Source organism: Lytechinus pictus, chromosome 7, assembly GCF_037042905.1.
Source record: "Lytechinus pictus isolate F3 Inbred chromosome 7, Lp3.0, whole genome shotgun sequence".
In the NCBI taxonomy this organism is placed as follows: Eukaryota; Metazoa; Echinodermata; class Echinoidea; order Temnopleuroida; family Toxopneustidae; genus Lytechinus; species Lytechinus pictus.
Genome location: NC_087251.1, coordinates 12,363,808 through 12,386,180, shown reverse-complemented (window position 1 = coordinate 12,386,180; position 22,373 = coordinate 12,363,808). Strand labels below are relative to the sequence as shown.

The window sequence follows — 22,373 nt, the reverse complement described above, 5'->3', positions numbered from 1 at the left end:
AAGGTCAATAAACTTAGGCCATGTTGGGGTAATTGTTGAATTGCCATCATAACTTTGAAAGTTTATGGATAGAGTGAATGAAATGTGGACATGGGTGTAGTTGACAAGTCTTAAGTCACCGTTCAAATGTCATGTATGGTCAATGAACGTGGTATGATGTCATTATATGAACGGTGTTTTTGTGAATTATTATTTTATAGTAGTTTTCAAAGTTAGCACTGCTGCTATATTAAATCGCGTAATGCAGGCGAGACTGCCAGAGGCGTTCCACTTGTTACCTCATAGTATGACAAAATATGAACCAGTATTGATGATGGTTTTAGATCTTGTAGGTTGTGGTGATGGTGAAGATGATGGTGATGACAATGATGATGGACATGATTGTAGTGGTGGTCTTGGTGATAGCGATTATGTTGATGGTATGGTGTGGTAATGGTGATGATGGTGGTGGTGGTAATAGTGATGAGGACGGTAGTAGAGTGTGGTGATGATGGTGGTACAGGTAGTAGTGATGATGATGGTAGTGGTGTGGTGTGGTGTGGTGACGGTGATGATGATTATGATGGTGGTGGTGGTAGTGGTGTGGTGATGGTGGAAGTAGTGATGACGGTAGTGGTGTGGTGATGATGATGGTGTGATGGTGGTGGTACAGGTAGTAGTGATGATGATGGTAGTAGCGTGGTGATGGTGGTGGTACAGGTAGTAATGATGATGATGGTAGTGGCGTGGCGATGGTGATGAGGATGCAGGTAGTGATAATGGAGATGGTTTAGGTAATGAAGTAGCGAACCCAGGATTTCATGAAAAAAGAGGTACAGAAAGTAGGCGACTGCTTAAGAAATATCTGAGAAGAAAATTGTCACCTTGATAATGTCACCTTGAAATGGTCTTGTACCCTACCCCCAGGCGTCGATGTGTATCCGATGGATGATGATGGCGATAGCAGTTGTGGCAATGGTAATTAATGGTGATCTTGACAATGATGACGGTAAGGACCAGTAAGATTGACGATGGTGATGGTGGTATTAGGTATAAGTAATATTGATTACAATTGTGATTATGATGGTGATGAATATTACTAAATTGCAAACATCAAATAGCTTCCGCATTCCACATCATGATTACTCTGAACCTTAATAATTCATTATATTTTCAAACAGAAATGGGTTAGAGAAAGAGGCTTTATTGCAATCGAAATTTGTTATATTCATATAGCCTATGAAATATAAATAAAACTTCCATATAAATACACAACAAACAAACACAAAACAATTCTCTTGTTGCTTCGAATAACTGAGCTATGAACAAAAAACAGATCTAATCAAATTATATAATGATTTTGATCATTCAAATGATTTAACAAAGGAAATATCTATCAATCTGGTAAACATTCTCAAAGGAAAGCTCACTCTGATGAAAATATTGTAAAAATAGCAGAAAAAATAATGGTGAAGTAATAGTATGAAAAAAATCATTCAAAGATTAAAAACGGCTATTAGGATTTTTGATTTGTGACATGCGAACAGCTATTTTTTTTTGTTCACTCAGTTTAGACAAGAGACAAACCATTTCACACCCGCTCCAGAAAGAAACTAATTTCTAGTCATCACCAATCATTAAAAAACTTTAAAGTTATGCATTTTATATTACATCATATGACAGCTGCTCATAAATGCCGTCACAAATCAAAAACTTGAAGTTCTAATAATTCTCTTAATCTTTGATGGATATTCCTCACACTGTTTTCCTCGTATTGTTTATCACTTTTTCTGGTATATTTAGAAAAAACTTTTTGTGAGAATTGAATTTTCCTTTTAAGGGACGCAACATTAGATATCTGGGGAGGGGCTGGAAGTTTTTCAAAAAACAAACTTGACTTGCTATATGAGCCCCCCAAAAATTGGCTCACCATCAGAGTATAAAAAAAACTTGGTCCACTGACAAATCATCTGAAAGGTGCAAAAAAAATTGTCTCAATCGAGTAAGGGTGAAAAAATTTGCTCAAAAAAGAAAGAAAAAAAATACATCAACCCAAACTTCCAGCCCCACCCCTGGGTATATAATGGTGCGTCCCTAAAAGGGCAAAATGAAGGGAAATCAAACATATCATCAATAAATCTATTAAATTATGATACATATTTCTGTTTGAATTTATATGAATACATTCATATTACACTTTAGTAGTACTACATTATGTACAACATGGACCTCTTGTCTTTCTTTTCCTTTCATGCGTACTGATGTCCAAATGTTATCCTGTGGAAGTCCAACTTGTTATTAAAAACTTTTTAACAAGAAATTAGATTTAAATATAAAGACTGTATTCAATGTACATCCCTCCGCGATAACCCCCCCCCCCAAAAAAAAAAGTATTAATAGCGTTAATTGATACATGAAATCAGATGGTGGTTAATCAATTAGTATATTCGGTGTATAGCGCAAAGCTGTATCCAAATGAAAGGGGTGGCCTATAGTGACCCCTTTTCTCCATGAAAATGAGAGAGGGTAATTTAATGAGTTACATGACTTGGGAGTTGGAACTCTCTATTCAATACCAAACCCTAATCTTCTTTTCAAATTTTTCCGCTTCTATTTTTTTTATTGCTTGAAAAACTATGGCTCTTGGTTGCACCCATGCCCCCTCCCCATAGTCTGCAGGCACAGACCCTGATTGAAACTTTGATCAGCAAGTGTGTCTCCACAAAGACTAGCACGTACAAAACTTGCTGTTTTAATTCGAGAGGGCCTTCAGTACACAATGCATGAGTAGGCTGCACATTCAGACCTTTAACTCGAGTGAAGGGTTTGCACAGCAGACCACCCTCCCCGCACCGCTCCCAGTGCATTGGACATGACTATGGGTTAGAAGTTTTTATACACTGTTACGACTATGTGCTGAATGTTGGATTAGTATAGTCAGTCTTGGTTAACTCGTGAGATGAGGTGACCGGTGCCTTGTGATTTTCAATGTCGTCATTTGCTTTATAAACGGCAGAATCTTTTTTCTAAAACAGATATTACAGAAAAGATAAAATGTAAAGGTGCATTTTGTATTATCTGTGTAAATATTGAAATCGAAAACTCAAAGATGCATCTTTATTAAGGGGTTAAATACTTATATCATGTATAATGAAGATAGTGTTGAACAGAATGGGAGGGATGGCCTGGTTATCTTATCTACTCATGTTATCTCGCACGCATGATTTTTTTTGTATGATAGAGAATCGGAGCATGTAAATATCAATATTTTGGTAAATCGAGGAATGAGGGATCGTCAATAATTGAGTAAGCGAATCGCCTGCTGTATTCGAGAAGAACGGAGTAATATCAATTAGGCCTATACTAAAATCATGTACAGTTCCATTAAATTCTTACCTCAAAATATAATTTCTTTTGACACCGCTCACTCGTTACGCTAGCAATAATTTAAATTTCTTCTCTTTTTATGGTTTAATATAATTTAGCTTAGTTTAATTATTTTTCATTTTTTCAAAGAGAATAAAAACGATCTTACCTCATCCTTTTCTGACATTTCATGAGCCCTTTTTTCAGCAGACCGCCGCTTGACACTGTCAAAGATGATAATGATGGAGAATATGATTCCGGAACAAATCGATAACCATTGCACAGCGATACCGATATTAGCCGTCATGACGAATCCGGTATTGTAATCGTCGACAACCTTGTCGTCTGCTTCTACGCTCTGTATTGAAATACAAAATAATCCTTTCGTTTCCTACTGTTATTTGTAAAGAAAAAATATTTTAAAATGTATCGAATTCATTTGGTTTGGTTCCAAAAAACTTTAGCGAGTTAATATGGCAATTGTAATATTTTTAAACTTAAAACCCATTTGATTTCAAATTTTGCTAATGGATATTTGTTTTAATTATTTCCTGCTCTTCAATAGATTAGGGTTAGTTTATCTCAATTTTCTAAACTATATGACCTCAATATATTTTAACAAGATTAATTAACAGAGGAAGAAGTACGTATGCTTTAGTACAGAAACTGAGATGCTTGTCCTTCAATGTTTCCTACTTCATTGAAAACACGGCTTTATTCGTAATAAGGTCGGCCTAAACTTTACATAATTATTCCAAAGCATTTGAAAATAAAGGGAGCTAGTGTTATAAATCCAAAATATCTCTCGGAATCGAGCATTAAAAGAAGTTGGAACTATTGAACATTTTGATGACCGCAAATTTATCTACCTAAATTAAATTCAATTAAATAATCAGATAAACATTTTCTGTCGCATCAGGGATAATCGGTATATAAATTATATACGTCTATCTAGGGCTAACTCAGTATTATACAATGAATCTGTTTTTACATTTTAGCCGAGTAAGTAAGTTAAGAAAGGCTGATTGTTGAAATTATCCTCATTATTTTAGCATAAATCTAATAACTGGGACCCTGAAATCATGAAGATAATTTTTGCCTGACTATATGAATGATTTTTCTTACCTGCTCAAACCACGCAAGAGGTAGAGTTAATTCCCGAACGTTTTTCACTGCACTGTATGAATATAACGAAAACATAATCATAAGATTTTTAAGAAATTTATATTATTTCGAATAGAATTATTCTGTATGTCGAACGGTGCAAGATGACAACCCTGAACGTAACCACGTTTACCAAATGAATAAGATGAAATCAGAAATTAATTTAGTGAAGGTAATTAAGGAATAAAAGTCTTATCGTGCAAGTTAGCATTGAGAAGTCGTCGATATTTATGTTTCCTATATCATTATCTGTCTGTTTCTCAACCTTTTAAAGCACAGGGTCATTACGAATGATGGTCTTGGTGATCGCATGTCATAGATACACAATACTAAGATATGTTTACGCTTTATGAAATATACATGGCATTTAATTTTCCGCCTTTTAAAATCCTGCATTCAGATTCTATTTTATATCACAGGACAAATGATTACAACAAATCTCTCCGGAACTGGAATATGGTATCTTAACCTCATTGTTAATAAAACTTGTATCTATTGTCACATAAAATGAAAGATTATATCATAAGACATTATATTGCGTAAAAGATGCGATAAAAATATAAGATTTGTGGATAAAACCTACAATCAAAATGTCATAATTAAAATATTCGGGTCCTCGGCAAAAATTGTATATATTAACATTTTGTTGTATAAAGCTACACGGCTCAGATCATGGATGGGGCGAAAGTTCTAGTACACAATTTCCGAATTTTTCTGATATGAAATATGATCACTTCATTGAGAGGGGAAGATAAATCAGTCTAAATAAGCTGTTGAATTAAGACATTTACAAAAATGCAATGGATAAAACAGATTATAACGATCACCATAAAATCACTACACGTTGAATAAGCCAGTTCGTAGTTCTATTCTGTGCTTGCATGGTCAGAAGGTAATCTAACCCAAATGGCATAGCACCAAGTCTGAAGTCTTGATTATTCATGTATTCTTTTGAATTGTGCTTATAATTAGATAGATCAGTTGGCCAAATACACTGTAATAAGATGCAAATGCATTCAAAGTAGAAATGTATACAGTGCTCTTTCTCACCTGGTCTATCAAATTTCTGCATCCTGCTATGTCAGGCATGCGTACATATATAACATCTTACTTTGAAATTTTGCCTATGTTTATGGAAGAAAGGAATGGTCAATGCACATGAGGTAACTATATACGAACTTGTCTGTTGGCATGGTTGAGACAAATTAAACTAAACAAAGCTAGACAGATATCGGATATAGTACGATAATAATGTTATGTAAAAAATGAAATTATGATGGTATATACTCACTCAATTAAATCATCTTGTGTAGTTTCCATGTTAATCTGCAGTCTGACTTTCAAAACATATGGCATTCCCATTAACTAAACAAAACAAACGAAATGAATAAGATTCTGAAACAGCGCCATAAACTGTAAAACAACATTAAAATGAGAATGAAATGAGATATGGAAAGAATTTTTTTTTTTGGTGTTTTAGACAATTACAATCTAGCAGAGAATGTACTACAAGTACACCCATTTATTGATATATTTAGATATATGGATGTTTCTTTCTTGGCAACAGAGTAATAAGGTATTCTCAAAATGTGGATAATGATAAACGATGCTATATCTGACACACTTCTGGCAAGATTTTATGTTGCCATGCACAGGCAAGAATTTATTCAAAATTATACAGAAAATTTGAATAGAATAGTTTGGTAAACAGGCCTATCTGATGTAGAGTAAAGATTCTTATTTCTACTACTCACTGGTTCAATGTCCATAATGTGTTCACGAAGTTATTTGACTGGATTCAAGCCCTCTACGGCATTAATTAGTGAAGGGTCTCCTTCATAGAAATGTGGATTCGAGATACTTGATGGACTACCTGAAAGATTAAATATTCAAATATGTATATGCAAATATCAGAGATATATCAATAAAGACATAAAAGACCATGGCCCATGAAGAGACACATGCTTCAATTTTGATAAACCGACTGTTATCCGTTGCTTGTCCCCAACCTTAAACAACTTCAATTTCTTTTTATATTCTAGAAAATTAATTTTCGCATACAAAATGGAAACTGCACATAAATGGTCATAAATACAACATTTTCAATCCATAAATAAGTAATGATAGTGCACATCAATCAATATACAACAAACAAATTAAGTGTATAAAATGCATGGTTTAAACTTGCACGTCCTCTTTCTGTCCAATACTACTACTAATTTTGAGCTATTGCACATCACAAATTTCTTTGTTGCAGTCACTGAAGTGGCAATCAGTAGATCAGCGTATAAAATATCAGTATTGTGTTCTTGTATATAAAATAATGAATGATTTAGTTCCAAATTATTTAAAACCTTTAGTATGTAAACGGCCCGTGAAATACAGGACACGGTTTTCTTTACGATGCCCCCTTCAGCTTCCTAAAGCTAGAATTGAACATAAAAGAAAATCTTTCGCATATGTCGGACCCAAATTATTTAATGCACTTCCTTCAAATTTACAAGTTTGTACCTCCTTGTTAGTTTTTAAAAAATTATGCAAAGGCCTTTCATACGAATTGATAAAGAGCGAAATGATATTTCATTGATTTACAATGCTATGTATGTTTAAATTGTCACTTCCCACTCTATATTTTGGTGTTAATTGTTTCTGATGTTAGATATTTTGTATTTTGTATTTTTGATGTTGTTTGTTGTTGTTGTTCATAGTTATCTTGACATGTATTTTAAACTGCAAGGCGCCTTTGTAAAGCAGTTTTAAGAACTGAACAGGCCTACCCTGCAGTATAAAATAAATAAAACAAAAATAAATAAATAAATAAATACTTTTACTGTCTAAATTCAGATTCAGATTCAATGCACTATATTTCTTAGTCTCACTCTAGCATGTCTCATATTCTCTATCATTATATCTTTGAGTTTGAAATTGGGTTGTGTGTTGATATGTAATTCTCAATATACTTAAAACAGAGAGACACACACACCCACCAACCCACACACACAGAATTGCAGTGACCGCCACATGCAAGCCAGGATAGATTGTATATACAGTGAAGGGAGATATATTAAAAAGAGCTAGCAGGGATGCGTTTATTTACCAGTATTTTTTCTATGATGAAAAAAAAAATGATTAAGAATGACACACAAAAGAAATGAAAATAATATTTGTGTCGTTTTTTGTTTCGTCCTTTCTCCAGGGTCTATCTTGGGAGCAGGATGCGACCACCCCCTATGGATTTAAACTAGTGAACAAAGAGGAGCAAAAGCCTTTTACTCCTCATTTTTCATCAATTATTGAAGAAACATAGGGAGCAGTCGCCCCTTTGCCCCCCCCCCCCTCGAGGCATCGCTCCATCAACCTGTAATGTCAAAATTGTTTGTACCTTGACGACATGGATCTTGCCTCATGTATCCTGATACGCCACACAATTCAGGATTACCCGAGCAGTAGCCCGCGTTGGGTGGATAAACGGTGGCATTAGACCACGTGTGTGGGGCAAGCTTGAACCTCAACAGCGGAATACCTCTGAAATTGACGTCCTTCTCGTAAACGTAATCCAGAGACCTGCATTTATAAATTAGATTATCACTAACACTACAACTCAGATTGGTAGGCCTATATACACAGCATGATTGTCGTCAAACTAAATGGATGCCGTTTGTATCCCATGCAGGACCCTGGTGGCTGGACGTGAAAGCTAGTCATTGTTTATTCATGAAAACCCGTTGCTTTGTAGGGAAAAGTCTGATTGCTTTCGGGTTTTCGGCTTTTTAAAAATGTATGCTTATGTTTGGCGACCTTCTATCAATAATCATGTTTCAAAACATGAATGCATATATTAGGCGTAATACACATGTGAGTGTATACGAATGATTCACCATTAAACGTTGATAGGCCTATAATAAAAAGGTGTTTGGAGTGGGTTGGTAAAACGCATCTATTGTGCGGGTTTACCCCAGGCCTAATTATACACTATAGAGTACCGAAGTGTGACGTCATAAATTTTCACTTTTTGCATTTCAGCGTTTTGTATACCATATTTTGGTAGATCATGATGAAAAAACACCACAGCCCAAATTTGGTGGGAATCAGTCCATGGGGCCCCAAGATATGACTTCATGAATACATAATTAGCCCCATTGAAGTCAATGTATTATTGGCCTGGTTCCTAACATTTAGAACCAGGCCAATAATACATTGACTTCAATGGGGCTAATTATGTATTCATGAAGTCATATCTCAGACCCCCATGGACCGATTCTCACCAAATTTTAGTAGTGGGGGTTCTTCATCATGCCCTACCAAAATATGGTATCAAAAATGCTGAAATACAAAAAAAGTTTTTTGTGACCTCATCACTTTGGTACTCTATTATACTGCACAGAAATTGCTTTGCTAAACTTAAACCGTGCATATTTCAAAATGGCATAGGGCCTACTTCTGCATCGTTAGTAGATTACATGAAGCCATTTGAGCGTATATGTACAGATGGGAGTTTTATGGTGACTAGACTAGATTGTTGCCGTCGATGTTTCAAGGCATTCCTATTTGTCAAGCAAATTACAGACCCATATTCCACAGGCCTACTGCGAGTTAAAATAAATAAACGTAAAAAATACAACATAAACTGATTATAAACTGCATGATGACAAAATAATGCGGCAACCAAACTGTGGTTGTTACTGTATTAAGACATATATTCATTTAATCTAAGAATATTAATTATATTGATCACATTTAACACGTGCTATTGATAGATATAAGAAATCCCATGAAAAAAATATTTATCTGAAACAAAATATTTCAAAATAAGATGTTTGAATTCACATTTATTTATCATTTATTTATTTATCCATTCATTTATTTATTTATTTATTCATTTATTTATTTATATTTATATTTATTTATTTGTTTCTATCATAGAGGACAGGAGAATAAAAAAATATGATCGTAACCAAATCTTCATGAGATATAAAGTAAGTAAATCAGACACACAAATTATAGTAAACACAATCCAATCCTTCAGTGGTAGATTATAACCAACTTGCACACCTGCAGCAATTAAAAGGGAACTTCATCCTGACCCAGAGATTGTTGTAAAAATGAGAGAAAAAATAGTAAAAACTATTGGTGAAGGTTTGACGAAAATCCATCAAAGATTGAAGAAGTTATTAATTTTTTTGTGACGTCATATGCGAGAGGCTTCCCATGTTTTGTGAATTACAACAAACAATGAAAGACAAATTATTTCACTCCCACTCCTGAAAGAAGAAAAGTTTTAGTCATCATGAACCATTAGAAATTTATATTTTGCATTTTATATAACATAACATAATGGGGGTAGTTTCTCGTATATGGCGTCACAAATCAAAAACTTTAAATTCTAATAACTTAATCTTTAATGGAAAACCTTCAACATCATTTTTAATTTTCTTTCTGATATTTCTACAGTCAACTTTTTAACAGGGCGGAGATTAATTTCAAGAGAAAACTTACTTACCTACAATATTCAGGGTTGAACATGGTAAGTTCTTCGGTTTTCTTCACATAAGGGTGAAACATGGTTCCATCTAATCGATATAAAAAAAAATCTAATACAAAGTAGACCTAGACATGATGGAGGAGAGTTTAAAATATAATGCTAGGTAAGATCATAGAAAAGGTAAAGCACATCCATACACACTCACCCAAACTTACCCCACACACCCCACCCTTCAATATTTATGTACATGCATACTTTGTTTTTTAATGGAGTACATTAGCTCACACGCAACACACACCCACTTAACCAAAACAATCTCACATCTATCTCACACCCTCATGCGCCCTTTTATCAACACACATATTTAACACACACATTGCACGTACTCCTAAAAATACCGAACTATAAAGATAAAGAGCTGACTACACGTTAAGGACGCTTATTACACGCCGCAAATTCACATACGCACACATACAACATCCACATACAATGAAACATCAATCCATCGACCTGACATCTCGATAATTTGATCCCTATGCTGATATCTGCTTGATATACTTTAGTTTCAGTTCAATTAATCATTTAAGAGCAAATATTTTAAGAAAATGGTTTCAAACACTCTACATAGGGTTAGTTGGAGTTAATTTGACTAAAAAGCAATTGAATTCCATCTTAATGTAGGGTAGGTCTACACATTTCTTAACTAAACAAAATTCGAGGTTGTATAAGAGAAAATTTTGCACTTACATCACTGTCTAATTATCAATTAAGAAATTATAAAATATCACTAAAGAATATTTCCAAAGGTTGTTTTATCAGATAAGAGGACCCCTTGTACTTAAGTGGAATTATTATGCAAACATTACTGATCTGAGCTATTAACTGGAGTCAAATATAGCTATATATTACGAATGCGAATTTTGCACTTACATCACCCACTTTTGTTAAAGAAGTTTTATAGAATAACAACATAAAATATTTCCAAAGGTTATTGGGTAAGATAAAAAGAAAAACAGGAGACCGTCAACAATGTCCAAGTGCATTGCAAACAGTTGACCTCAGTAATGAACTAGAGTAAATCAGTATGACGATAGGCCCCATAAGCGATAAATTACATATATACTCGATTATTGAAAAACAGGGAATGCAAGTGTTTAGCAATATAAATACTAGTACTATTATCAAAATTTGTAGTAGTAGTATAGTAGTAATAGTGGTAGCATTGGTAGTAGTAATAGTAGCAGTAATAGTAATCGTATTATTAGAAAGAAGTAGGCCCAGTACTACTAGTAGTAGCATAGACGTACTAGAAGACATAGTAGTAGTAGCAGCAATAGCAGTAGTAGTAGTAGTAGTAATAGTAGTAGTAGTAGTAGTAGTAGTAGTAGTAGTAGTAGTAGTAGTAGTAGTAGTAGTAGTAGTAGTAGTAGAAGTAGTAGTAGTAATAGTAGAAATAGTAGTAGTAGACTAGAGTAGTAGTAGTAGTATAGTAGTAGTAGTAGTTGTGTTGTTGCTGTAGTAAAAATCATAGTAGAAGTAGTAGAGTAGTAGTGGATATTACTGAAGTAGGGACACTCTTCGTGGTCATCATCGTCACTCGAAGAGGTCTGATTCTGAGGAGTTAAGTGGGAGGGAATCATTTATATGGCCAGAAACGGAAAAAAAAACCGATAAGCCATGTTCAACCATGCTGGTACAAGATATTGATAAATTAAACTTTTGTTCTCAACGCACAAAGAAAACTATCAAGAAGATGAAAACAAAATTAAGAACATACCTGTTCCCCTGATGGCATTGGCCTCTTCTGACCACCACCAATCTGTCGTTGGTTTACCCCAGTAATTTGAGATTTTATTTTCTTCAGAAATAAAATTATTTAATATGGAGTCCCATATGATTATATTCAGTAAAGAAAAAGTTTGAAAATCACCTTCATCCAGTATGAAACAAAGTGCAATGGACTTTCTCCGTGCATAATTGTTGAGGGCTCAAACTATATTTGTTATCTTGGAGCAAAATGTTCTGAAAAACATTGAGCATGTCGAGATACAAGTTACAAATTATTCTCTATGATATATTTATTCTGAGAAACGACCAGATACTTTAGTGCGATATTCTAAATTAGTGATTTTCATTTACCGGCGACAGAAAACCTGGTCTCATCCACTCCTTTTGTTCCTCGTTTTCTTGTACCCAAAACTCGCCAGTCGATACAAAACGCTTCAATGGACCCCATCCCAGTCTTCTGTAGCCCCACATGAGCTCCCCGATAGTTAGATTTAGGGTCACCTCTTCTCCGATCAGATTGAGAAAAGTATTCATATCACTCTTAGTCTCATTTGAATCATTACGACCAGCAAACACAGAAGCCTGACAATAATGATAAAAATTATAATGATACAGGAGTAATGATAAGAACAACGACAACGACATGTCAATTCATAAACAAATACAGCAAATAAGGTAAAGATAAGAGTTCTTTGGAAACACACGTTCATCATTATTTCACAAATTATATATATATATATGTTTATATTTGATGTTGATATGACACAATTATTTGTATTATTATTTCTCTCTTACCAGCATCATTATATTTGGGGTGATGATGCGATCAGTTTCTGGGCCGACCGATTTCTCAGGTTCAAAGAAATATATATAATGTGGCATGAAGGTCAAAGTCCCATTGCCGTGAAATGTCAGGTTTTTCCGGTCTACAAACATCCTATTTAGACAATTAATAGTGAAAAAAAGGAATTAATAAATAAGTGAATAAGTAATTAAATAAATGAATAATTAATTTAATAAAGAAATATAGAAAGATAAAAAGAAAGTGTGGGTTCACAAGGGAGGTAGGGGAAGGAGGGAGGAAGAGATAAAGAGGGGGAGAGGGAGAAAGAGATAGAGAGACAGACAGACAAAAAAGAGAAAACAATGAAACGACCACTAAAATGTTTATAGGTATGGATAAAACAATATGTGTCATATGATTCTTTTAGAATATGCATTTATTGGTGTTGTCACAACACCAACACCAGACTTCAAAACCATACTTAAAATCACCCATTGTTAACTATTAAGGGATAACCAGTCATGGTTTCTTCGAGTGGTCTTTCTTTAGCAAGAAGATAATACCACAATTTGAGCATTGTGATAATACACTCTAAAATAAGAATAGAGTGCTCCATAAGGGTAATTATGTGTCCAACCATCATTGGGCATATTTATTTATCCAGTGTTATGAAAATTTTGCCCATTTAACTTTACTGGACAATATGCTTCCCGCATTGGGTAAAATACTGCCCAAAATTGGTTGGACACATAATTATCCTCGTGGTGGTAAAAATTTTACCCAATATTTTTTACAGTGTATGGCAGGGAAAACGTCTTTAAAGCAGACATAAATGTCATACTTTAACACCTTTACATAAAAATTCATAAAATATTTACTTGTAGACGTATGGTCCCTTATCTTCGATGATAGGCTTGGCTCCATTCTTGAATTCTTCTGGATTTTGAATATCCACGATGTAATAGGATAAAAACGTTGGTAATGTTGGATGCGCCCATTCTTGATACACCACTGAACTTTCATCTAGGATCATCATCTGATAAAAAAGAGAAATTTTTAAATAAAACTCATGATCAATCTCATAAAAATTAACATTTTATGACATGTATAACTTTTGATTTTAGCGTAGTGTAGTGATATCCTCAAAAAGGCCGTGCCGTGAAAGGGTTCTGGGGCATAATTTGGGGTGATAAAAAATCTACAGTGAAATTTTATTCAACGTAGCATCAACACAATTTCTAAGAGATGTAACATATGGTTGGAACTAGGCCTATAGTTAGGCTTCCATACGAATCACACCGCGGCCTATATAGTATCCTTAGGCAAGGCGTTAATCCATACTTTGCCACTTTACATCTAAGTGCTAAATGAGTAGCCGGTAGGATCATAAACGAAAGACTTTGTGTAATATGCCTACAGCGAGAGTTTGCAAAATCTCATTGGAATGCTTCCTAGGAAGTGAAAAAAAAAGTGTTTACATTGTGTTTGAGGACATGTAAGAGTTGAATGCCGATTTAGAATAGGCATTTCAATATCTCCCGGCGGGTCGAATTAAACTTAGGGCCTTTTCACACGAGAATCTTGAATCATCATGATCAGCGGCGTAACAGGGGTCGGTGGCCAGGGGGGGGGGGGGGGGGGGGGGGCAAGAGCCAAAAATTTCCCGGTCATATCATGGTATACACTGGCGTACCTAGGATTTTCCAGATTTAGGTTGCCCCAAGATTACTTTGTGGATACCATGTTCTGCCAATATTCTTGCCCTTTTTTAAATTCAACAAATGGAGGTAGCAGAAAAAAAAACATGAAGTATGGTAAGGCATGGTAAGAAATCATATATTTCTCTCAGATTTTTATGAAATTGTTTGCACACTTGCTCATAAGAATATAAGGTATATTATATCAACTGATTTTTTTTGTGGAATTTAAATGCTATTCAAGTTTAATTTTAAGTTGAAGTGTTAGGTGCGCAGACATAGTGCCCCCTTCATACTAAAGTCGAATTTCTGATTATGTATATTTTTTAGCAGTTGACAGTTATTTACTTATTTAAACATGTCTTTCAGTAACACATAATAGATTTTATTGTATTAGATATAGATATAAGGGAACTTATTTTACAGGGCCACATGGCCTTATTTTAGTTTCCCTTTTTTTCATTTTCAAATAATTTAGCATGTATTACCCTTTCTTGTTTTCATTGAAAGGCATTCTGTAAGCTGTTTATGTATTTTACTTTTATGAATGTATATTATTGCATGTATTTAATTTGTATTGTAATGAACTGTATTTATATGATTATGGAAATAAATGATCAAACAACAACACTTCCTTATTAATGAATAACGTAATACATTGTAAATATTTCCATTATCAAAGATGCGTTTTGGCAGTCAGTTGGTGATTAGGATTATTTATCTGTCAGTTGAAATGAAAATTACACAACAAATGGTGAATTAAAAAAAAATTTCATGAAGATATATTTCTTTGAGCAGAATGGGTTGTGTTGGGGGGGAAGAGATTTCCAGATATGCTACATGTACGTCATGTATACACTGCTTTACTTATATTTAGGAGTTGCTGGTGAGAGTTCCCATATTATGGGGTAGAAACTAGAAAGTACATGTAATTGTGATTATAAAATGTGTAATCATGGTTGTGTAATTTGAAATCATGTGGCTTTTTACTGAAAAGTTACTTGAAGTCTTGGAGAATACCAAGTGGTTTCTTACACTGACCCATGCAAAAAAAAATCAAAAATAGCCATACACCAATAACCCCTGTCTGTATTTTTGTGCGTTGTGGCCCAGTGGATTGGACTAAAGACTTTGAAACAGGGTTGTGGGTTTACATCCCAACCGTGGCATAATTTCCTTCAGTGAGATATCAATCCACAATGTGCTGCACTCAACCCAGGTGAGGTAAATAAGTACTGGCAGGATGTAATATATATACATGTAGGAGCGCCTTGAGCTCCTGACATGTAACAAGCTATATTATTATATATTAGGTATCGAATCACTAATTTCCCAACTGTTTTTCTGCAGATTAATGGTGAAAATGTCCGATGTGTACCTCATAAGAGAGCAGTAGATTTATTTGTTGGTGCTGGTGAAACAGTCAAACTTTTTGTTCAACACAATGCGGAAGCAGCTCTTAGGGTAAGTCTTGATATCAGTAAAGGCATGCAACACCAATTATCATTACTACTATTATTATTATTATTAATGATAATAATAAGCGCAAATACATGGCAGCGAATTGACAGCTGAGATTTAAAATAACTATCCCAATCTCATTTGCATAATTTACGTGATTATTTATAAAGTGAAAAAAAATTGTATGTAAATATCAGAACAATTTTTGGGAGCATTTATCTGGTTTCGCACGAGACGACGTTAACACTGTGCTAGATCCTTAGAGTATTCAGATATATATTTCTACCATTCTACTATATCACTCAACTTTGATTTCTTTTATAAATGTAAAAAAATGATACTTTGACTATAAAAGGAATGAACTTTGAAACATGAAAAAAAGAGAAAAACTTTGCTTTCCTTGCTATGCACATTGAGTCATACGGTTTAGCAGCATATAGGGTATAAAGATTGGAATCATGTTTGTCTCATCTTCACCATTAATACAGCATGGATAGAGTTCTGAGAGGTTGCGGATACTAAGATTAAAGAGTTTTTAGTAAATTACAGAAGTGGACACATGATATTCATTGATTCATCTTGACCCAGCCGATTTGGAATTTAGATCATATTAAAAAGTGGCATTGTGTATGGAGGCATGCTTGACAGTTGTGTTCATTTTTTTTCAACCTTAGTTATTTCAGCCTTTCATTCAGGCCTGCTTCAATGTCTACTTTGTTGATTTTTTTTAGTTAGATCTGATGGGACAGTATCTTACATGCAGGTGACGGAAACGGAATTCTCCTTTATTTTGGAATTCTGGGAAAACTTCCACATTTTGTTTAGGAATTTGTCTTCATGATATGAACAGGTCCCATCTTCAGGAGAAATGTGACTGGATCATATAAGTCTTAATCATTAGATTGTCTTACTTTTACTGTAAAGATTGATTTTGAAGATCAGTTTGATTGGGTATATCTCATCCTCTCACACATGTCCTATAACTTGGTTACCTTCAATTTTCTTGTCTAGCTTTGTAGATCTTGTAATCAATATCAAATGACATGCTAGTACTATAGTAGTACATGTACATGCTTTTGAAATCTAGTCACATAATTGACAGAGAAAATTTGAAATTGAATTCTATCATTTGTATTTGAAAACAGGTTTCATGAAATAGGGCGTTGAAGTAGTTATCTGTATCACATTAAGGTGGTCTTTCAAATGTTTATTACTGGCTAGCTTACCATTTTCCTTTGATTTTAGAGGTCAAAAATTGATAGGCAGTTTGGTATTAAAGTTTTCTGTTGCCTTTATTACCAAATACATATTTTGATGTAATATCCCACTCTTCATTTCTACTTGCAATCATCTTTAACGTAGTATTGTCCATGATAATGTATACCTGTCTAACCATTAAGCTGAAGGTAGCAATTTTTTCTGGCAAGTTTGATTAGATAGATTTCTTTTTTTTGCTTGCAACTCAGGGATGTGTTTGCTTGACTTTGCTTTGGTATTTGCATGGAATTAGTATTGTTTTGACATCAAAATTTCCAAATTGTCATCTCTCCCAATCATACATTGACTGTGGTTTTTGCCTAGAGTTAGTTTATCAATTCTGTGATTTAAATGCTGTGTTCCCATTTGCAAATCTAAGCATGTCATTTTCTAGATAAAAAAATCATACATAGAAATTGACGATTGGAATTTACTAGCGAGCCTATTTCAGAATTTGGGCTTTTATTCCTGATAATATCAAACTATTTTTTTTTAAGCATTATTTTTCTGTAAATATTCAATTGCCAAGAGAAAAGAAATTTGTCAATGTCTTTCAAGGATTTTATTGGTAGTATAGCATTAGTCTGATTTAATGAACATATTAATTTTTTAGGAACTGCACAGAAAATCATTAGGCTAACTAGATGGATTCTTGACCAAAAGCAGTCAAAATTCATGTCTCCGGCATTGCCCGATCTGAAATATATTGCTCAATTTCTATAAATAAAAATAATTTTCTTATGCATTCATGAACTGACCTTTGACCTCATGACCATAGAATCTAAACAGGTCATCCTCCCTCACATATTCCTTTACTAACCTAGTATGAAGTAGAAACATCAGACTATTTTCTAGTCATCATGAGAACAGATTATTTTATGACCCTTGACCTATGTGACCCCAAAATCTAGTCAGGTCATAATCGATCCTATATCCATACATAAGCCAAGTTTAACCACTCTAGTTATTGTGAGAATGATAACAGGACCGATGGATGGGCCTGATAAGATCACCTTCATTAGCTAAACGTTTCCTGTGTAATTTATTTTCAAGAATTAACTCACGTGCACTCATGTCAACAGCCTGAAATACATTTGGAATAATAGGTTTGGGGGAGCAATCAGTTAGATTTTCTGTGATGGGCATTTATATACAATGTACGATTGCATATGTGCACACTCAAACCCAGAAAGGATTATGACTCTGCAAGAATTTGATTTCATTTTGACATTCCTTTCCCAATGACATTATCTGCACACCTTCAGGGCATTTTAGATCACATGCACATTTGAGTTAAAGGAGCTCATTTTAGTTGCTGCTTAGTTGCTCAAAAGCCTCTTCCTAAATCAAGCATTATGTACATTTTGCTGGGGAGCCACTGTCTTTACAAGATGGACATGATTTTACATGAAAGCACATAAAAATGGTGGTTTTCATGGCAGGGAATTGTAAGTGGGTAAGGGTAAGGAATTTGCTAAAATCAAGGAAAATTGTATAATTATCACCCTATTATGAAAATGAAATATCTGAGGCATCATTTAGGGAAGGGGGATTATGAAAAAAATACTGGGTACCGGTACTCTGAATCAAAGGATGATTTCTTGCTTAGACTCCCATTTTGAAAGTTCATGTAAGAGCTTAGTATCTAGATTGTAATGACAAACAATGTTCCGAGGATATTTTGAAATAATAGAAACTGATTTTTAGCTTACACAACGCTACATTTGAGGTAGTACCTGTAATTATTAATATATGCAAAAGAAGGGTTTCAACAATTTTCATCATCTTTTTACGTATTTTTACTAGATTTACCACCTATTTATGTATTACTAATAATACCACCGAACCACGTACTTAAATGTTTGTATTACTTGTAAAGCTCCATAAGGTACATGTACCAGTAGATCATTGTAACAAGTTGAGTGGTATCGGGTCAGGTCCAAAATGAAACAATGTTCTACTTTTACATACCTGGGCGTACACTTAGATGAGTTTCTTATAATCATCTCCAGTCAATTGAAACATCACATGCAAGATAATGTTTTTCCATCAGAATTAGAATACTGCAAAGTCATTTATTTCTATAAATGTACTGATCATTGTAACCTCTCCTATTGTTTGAGACAAGGGTGAACATATATCTATTTAGTATGTGATATATCTAGGAGACAATAAAAAAATTTAATCTATATTGACAGATGGGCTTACAGAGGGTAGATGATATCAGAGGGTAGATGATGGATATATTTGAATGTTGAGTTGTAAATAGGCCTCTGACAATCACCAGTGTGCTTTACATTTATCCAGATATGACTGTTCTTCATATCAATGTAAGTTATGCTCTTAATTTTTTTCCCTCCAGAATATTTAATGAATCTTGTAATTTCTTATCTATTGGTTTACTGCAAGTCCTATAATTCTGACCAGTCAGATGTGGTTGTTGTCCAACTGTAAAAGGGATGGTCCGGGCTGAAAATAGTTATATCTAAATAGAGTAAAATTCACAGAGCAAAATGCTGAAAATATCAAATCGGATAACAAAGTTATTGAATTTTAAAGTTTATCAATATTTTGTGAAAACAATTATATGCGCATCGTCATGAATATTCATTAGGTGGGTTGATGATGTCATATCCCCACTTTCCTTTTTCTTATGTTATTACATGAAATCATAAATGTTTCATTTTTCATACATGTGTAAATGATGTGTCTCCACTACGATGAAATAAGTTTCTGCAATAACTAACTAATGCACTTAATCAATTGTCAATCCAATTGTTTTAGTTCTTGGTAGAATTTTTTTAATAAACCTAATTTCATACAATAAAATACAAAAGAACAAGTGGGGATATGACATCATCAGCCCACCTAATGAATATTCATAAAGACATGCCTAGAACTGTTTCACCTGAATAATGCAAATCTTTAAAATTCGATAACTTTGTTATCCGATTTTGATCAAATTTTCAGCGGTTTACTTTGTGAATTTTACGTTATTTATTGAGATAGAAATATCTCCAGCCTGGACCATCCCTTTAATTAAGTGCTAATGTTTGGGTCATATTGCATTCAGTGAAAATTGAGATTCAGTTACTAGTAGTTGTCATTTATATGTGTATAATATCTACATAATACTGTATGTTTTCTCAATAATTGATGTAATAATTCTGAATAATTCTTTGTTGTCTTTGCAATCAATTTGGAATACTGATAATTGATTAATCTATAATGTAAATTGGGGACTGATTTGATGTGTATTTATCTGACTTCATGTTCACAATACGTCTGTGATAAGTGACATGTAATTGATAAACAAATGTCAGGGTGATATCTGTCGTCTATTACGTCAGCCACTATGACTGATTAACCTAGACGTAAAATGTTTCCAAGGTAATTGGTTATATACCAGCTTGGCGTTTACCAGCAAAAAATTCTGTCCTGCCGAGTTCCTATGGGAGTTATGACAAACAGAAACAAATAAACAGTATTTTATGCATTAATTTGTGCAGTATGCAAGACCTGCTGTCAATTTAATTAATTTTTCCAATACAAAACAAAAACCTATTTCCTTTCAAAATGGGGTAGCATAGGTGGATAATTCAATGTCCAGTATTATTCATGAAGTGACCTTTATGACAATTTAGTTTTTCTATGATCTGTAAACTCCAGCTGATCGGGTCATATGAGATTACTATTCTGTTTGTGTAATATAGTTTGTGCTTTCAACACCAACACTCAACTTAAACTCTCCATAGTTTACATGTAGATGTCACTGCCATATTTTTTTTGTATTCATTTGATTTGGTAGATTGTTGCGCAAATGAAAGCATTTAAGACATAAGAATGATTTTTATTCACAGCAATATGTATGATGCATCTTTTTAGTACTGATGTATCCTTCAATCTTTGCATATTCTCTCTCTAGAGTAAGACTGATTTTGAATATGTAAGTTTAGTTAGTAGGTTGTAGATCATTATAGCTTTGGAATGGTTAGAACCATTTATTGACAGTATACACTGTATAGTTAAAAAGAATGTTAATCTTAAACTGCAATGGTCATACTTGGCTAAGGTCAAGGGTCATCTTTGACCATTGGAGAATGTAAGTTATAAAAACCATACTTTGCACCATAATGTACACATAGATGTAAAAACAATCTTTATATATTTGTTTAATTAGATGAGGATGGAAAGGATTTGTAATTTGACTTCCGATTTGAGAAATCTTACGCTTCTGGAATGTAGGCTAGGTTGCAAAAACAATAAAGTATTGTTTGTTGAATGTATGTATGTATGACAGAAAGATATTGATATGCTAATTATGATATATCAAAATGGAATATATGAGTATTAAAAGTCGATTTTGATGTGCTAATCCAGATCCATGATGGACTGGTTTTGAAAAGCATGATGCGTCATTTCAGTGATGTGTACTTAATTGAGTGTCATATTTCACAATATGCATTATTTGATATTGTTTTGGATTAATTACTTTTTACCTCATAGTATGACAAAATATGAACCAGTATTGATGATGATGATGGTTGTAGATCTTGTAGGTGGTGGTGATGGTGAAGATGATGGTGAAGATGGTGATACTGATGACAATGATGATGGACATGATTGTAGTGGTGGTCTTGGTGATAGCGATTATGTTGATGGTATGGTGTGGTAATGGTGATGATGGTGGTGGTGGTAATAGTGATGAGGACGGTAGTAGTGTGTGGTGATGATGGTGGTACAGGTATAGTGATGATGATGGTAGTGGTGTGGTGACGGTGATGATGATTATGATGTTGGTGGTGGTAGTGGTGATGGTGGAAGTAGTGATGACGGTAGTGGTGTGGTGATGATGATGGTGTGATGGTGGTGGTACAGGTAGTAGTGATGATGATGGTATTGGTGTGGTGTGGTGACGGTGATGATGATTATGATGGTGGTGGAAGTAGTGATGACGGTAGTGGTGTGGTGATGATGATGGTGTGATGGTGGTGGTACAGGTAGTAGTGATGATGATGGTAGTGGCGTGGTGATGGTGGTGGTGATGATGATTGTGTGATGGTGGTGGTACAGGTAGTAGTGATGATGATGGTAGTGGCGTGGTGATGGTGGTGGTGATGATGGTGTGATGGTGGTGGTACAGGTAGTAGTGATGATGATGGTAGTGGCGTGGTGATGGTGGTGGTGATGATGGTGTGATGGTGGTGGTACAGGTAGTAGTGATGATGATGGTAGTGGCGTGGTGATGGTGGTGGTGATGGTGATGGTGGTGGTACAGGTAGTAATGATGATGATGGTAGTGGCGTGGTGATGGTGATGAGGATGCAGGTAGTGATAATGGAGATGGTTTAGGTAATGAAGTAGCGAACCCAGGATTTCATGAAAAAAGAGGTAC

The 22,373-nt window shown here is 34.3% G+C and overlaps 2 protein-coding genes across 2 annotated transcripts; both read right to left on the bottom strand.

Annotated features, from left to right (window-relative positions):
• Nucleotides 1-1,164: 1,164 nt before the first annotated feature.
• On the bottom strand, nt 1,165-6,283 carry LOC129265500 (sensory neuron membrane protein 1-like). The gene is made up of 5 exons (XM_064101412.1): nt 6,264-6,283; nt 5,801-5,874; nt 4,471-4,522; nt 3,515-3,703; nt 1,165-3,005 (listed from the first exon to the last, which is right to left on the bottom strand). Exons 1-5 carry the CDS (start codon nt 6,276-6,278, stop codon nt 2,889-2,891), a joined length of 447 nt encoding a protein of 148 aa, XP_063957482.1. The 5' UTR covers nt 6,279-6,283; the 3' UTR covers nt 1,165-2,888.
• A 10-nt stretch (nt 6,284-6,293) lies between these two features.
• Nucleotides 6,294-17,772, bottom strand: LOC129265498 (scavenger receptor class B member 1-like). Its single transcript, XM_064101366.1, has 8 exons — nt 17,737-17,772; nt 13,442-13,599; nt 12,575-12,716; nt 12,131-12,361; nt 11,553-11,604; nt 10,010-10,079; nt 7,892-8,073; nt 6,294-6,382 (listed from the first exon to the last, which is right to left on the bottom strand). Exons 1-8 carry the CDS (start codon nt 17,770-17,772, stop codon nt 6,294-6,296), a joined length of 960 nt encoding a protein of 319 aa, XP_063957436.1.
• Nucleotides 17,773-22,373: the final 4,601 nt, after the last annotated feature.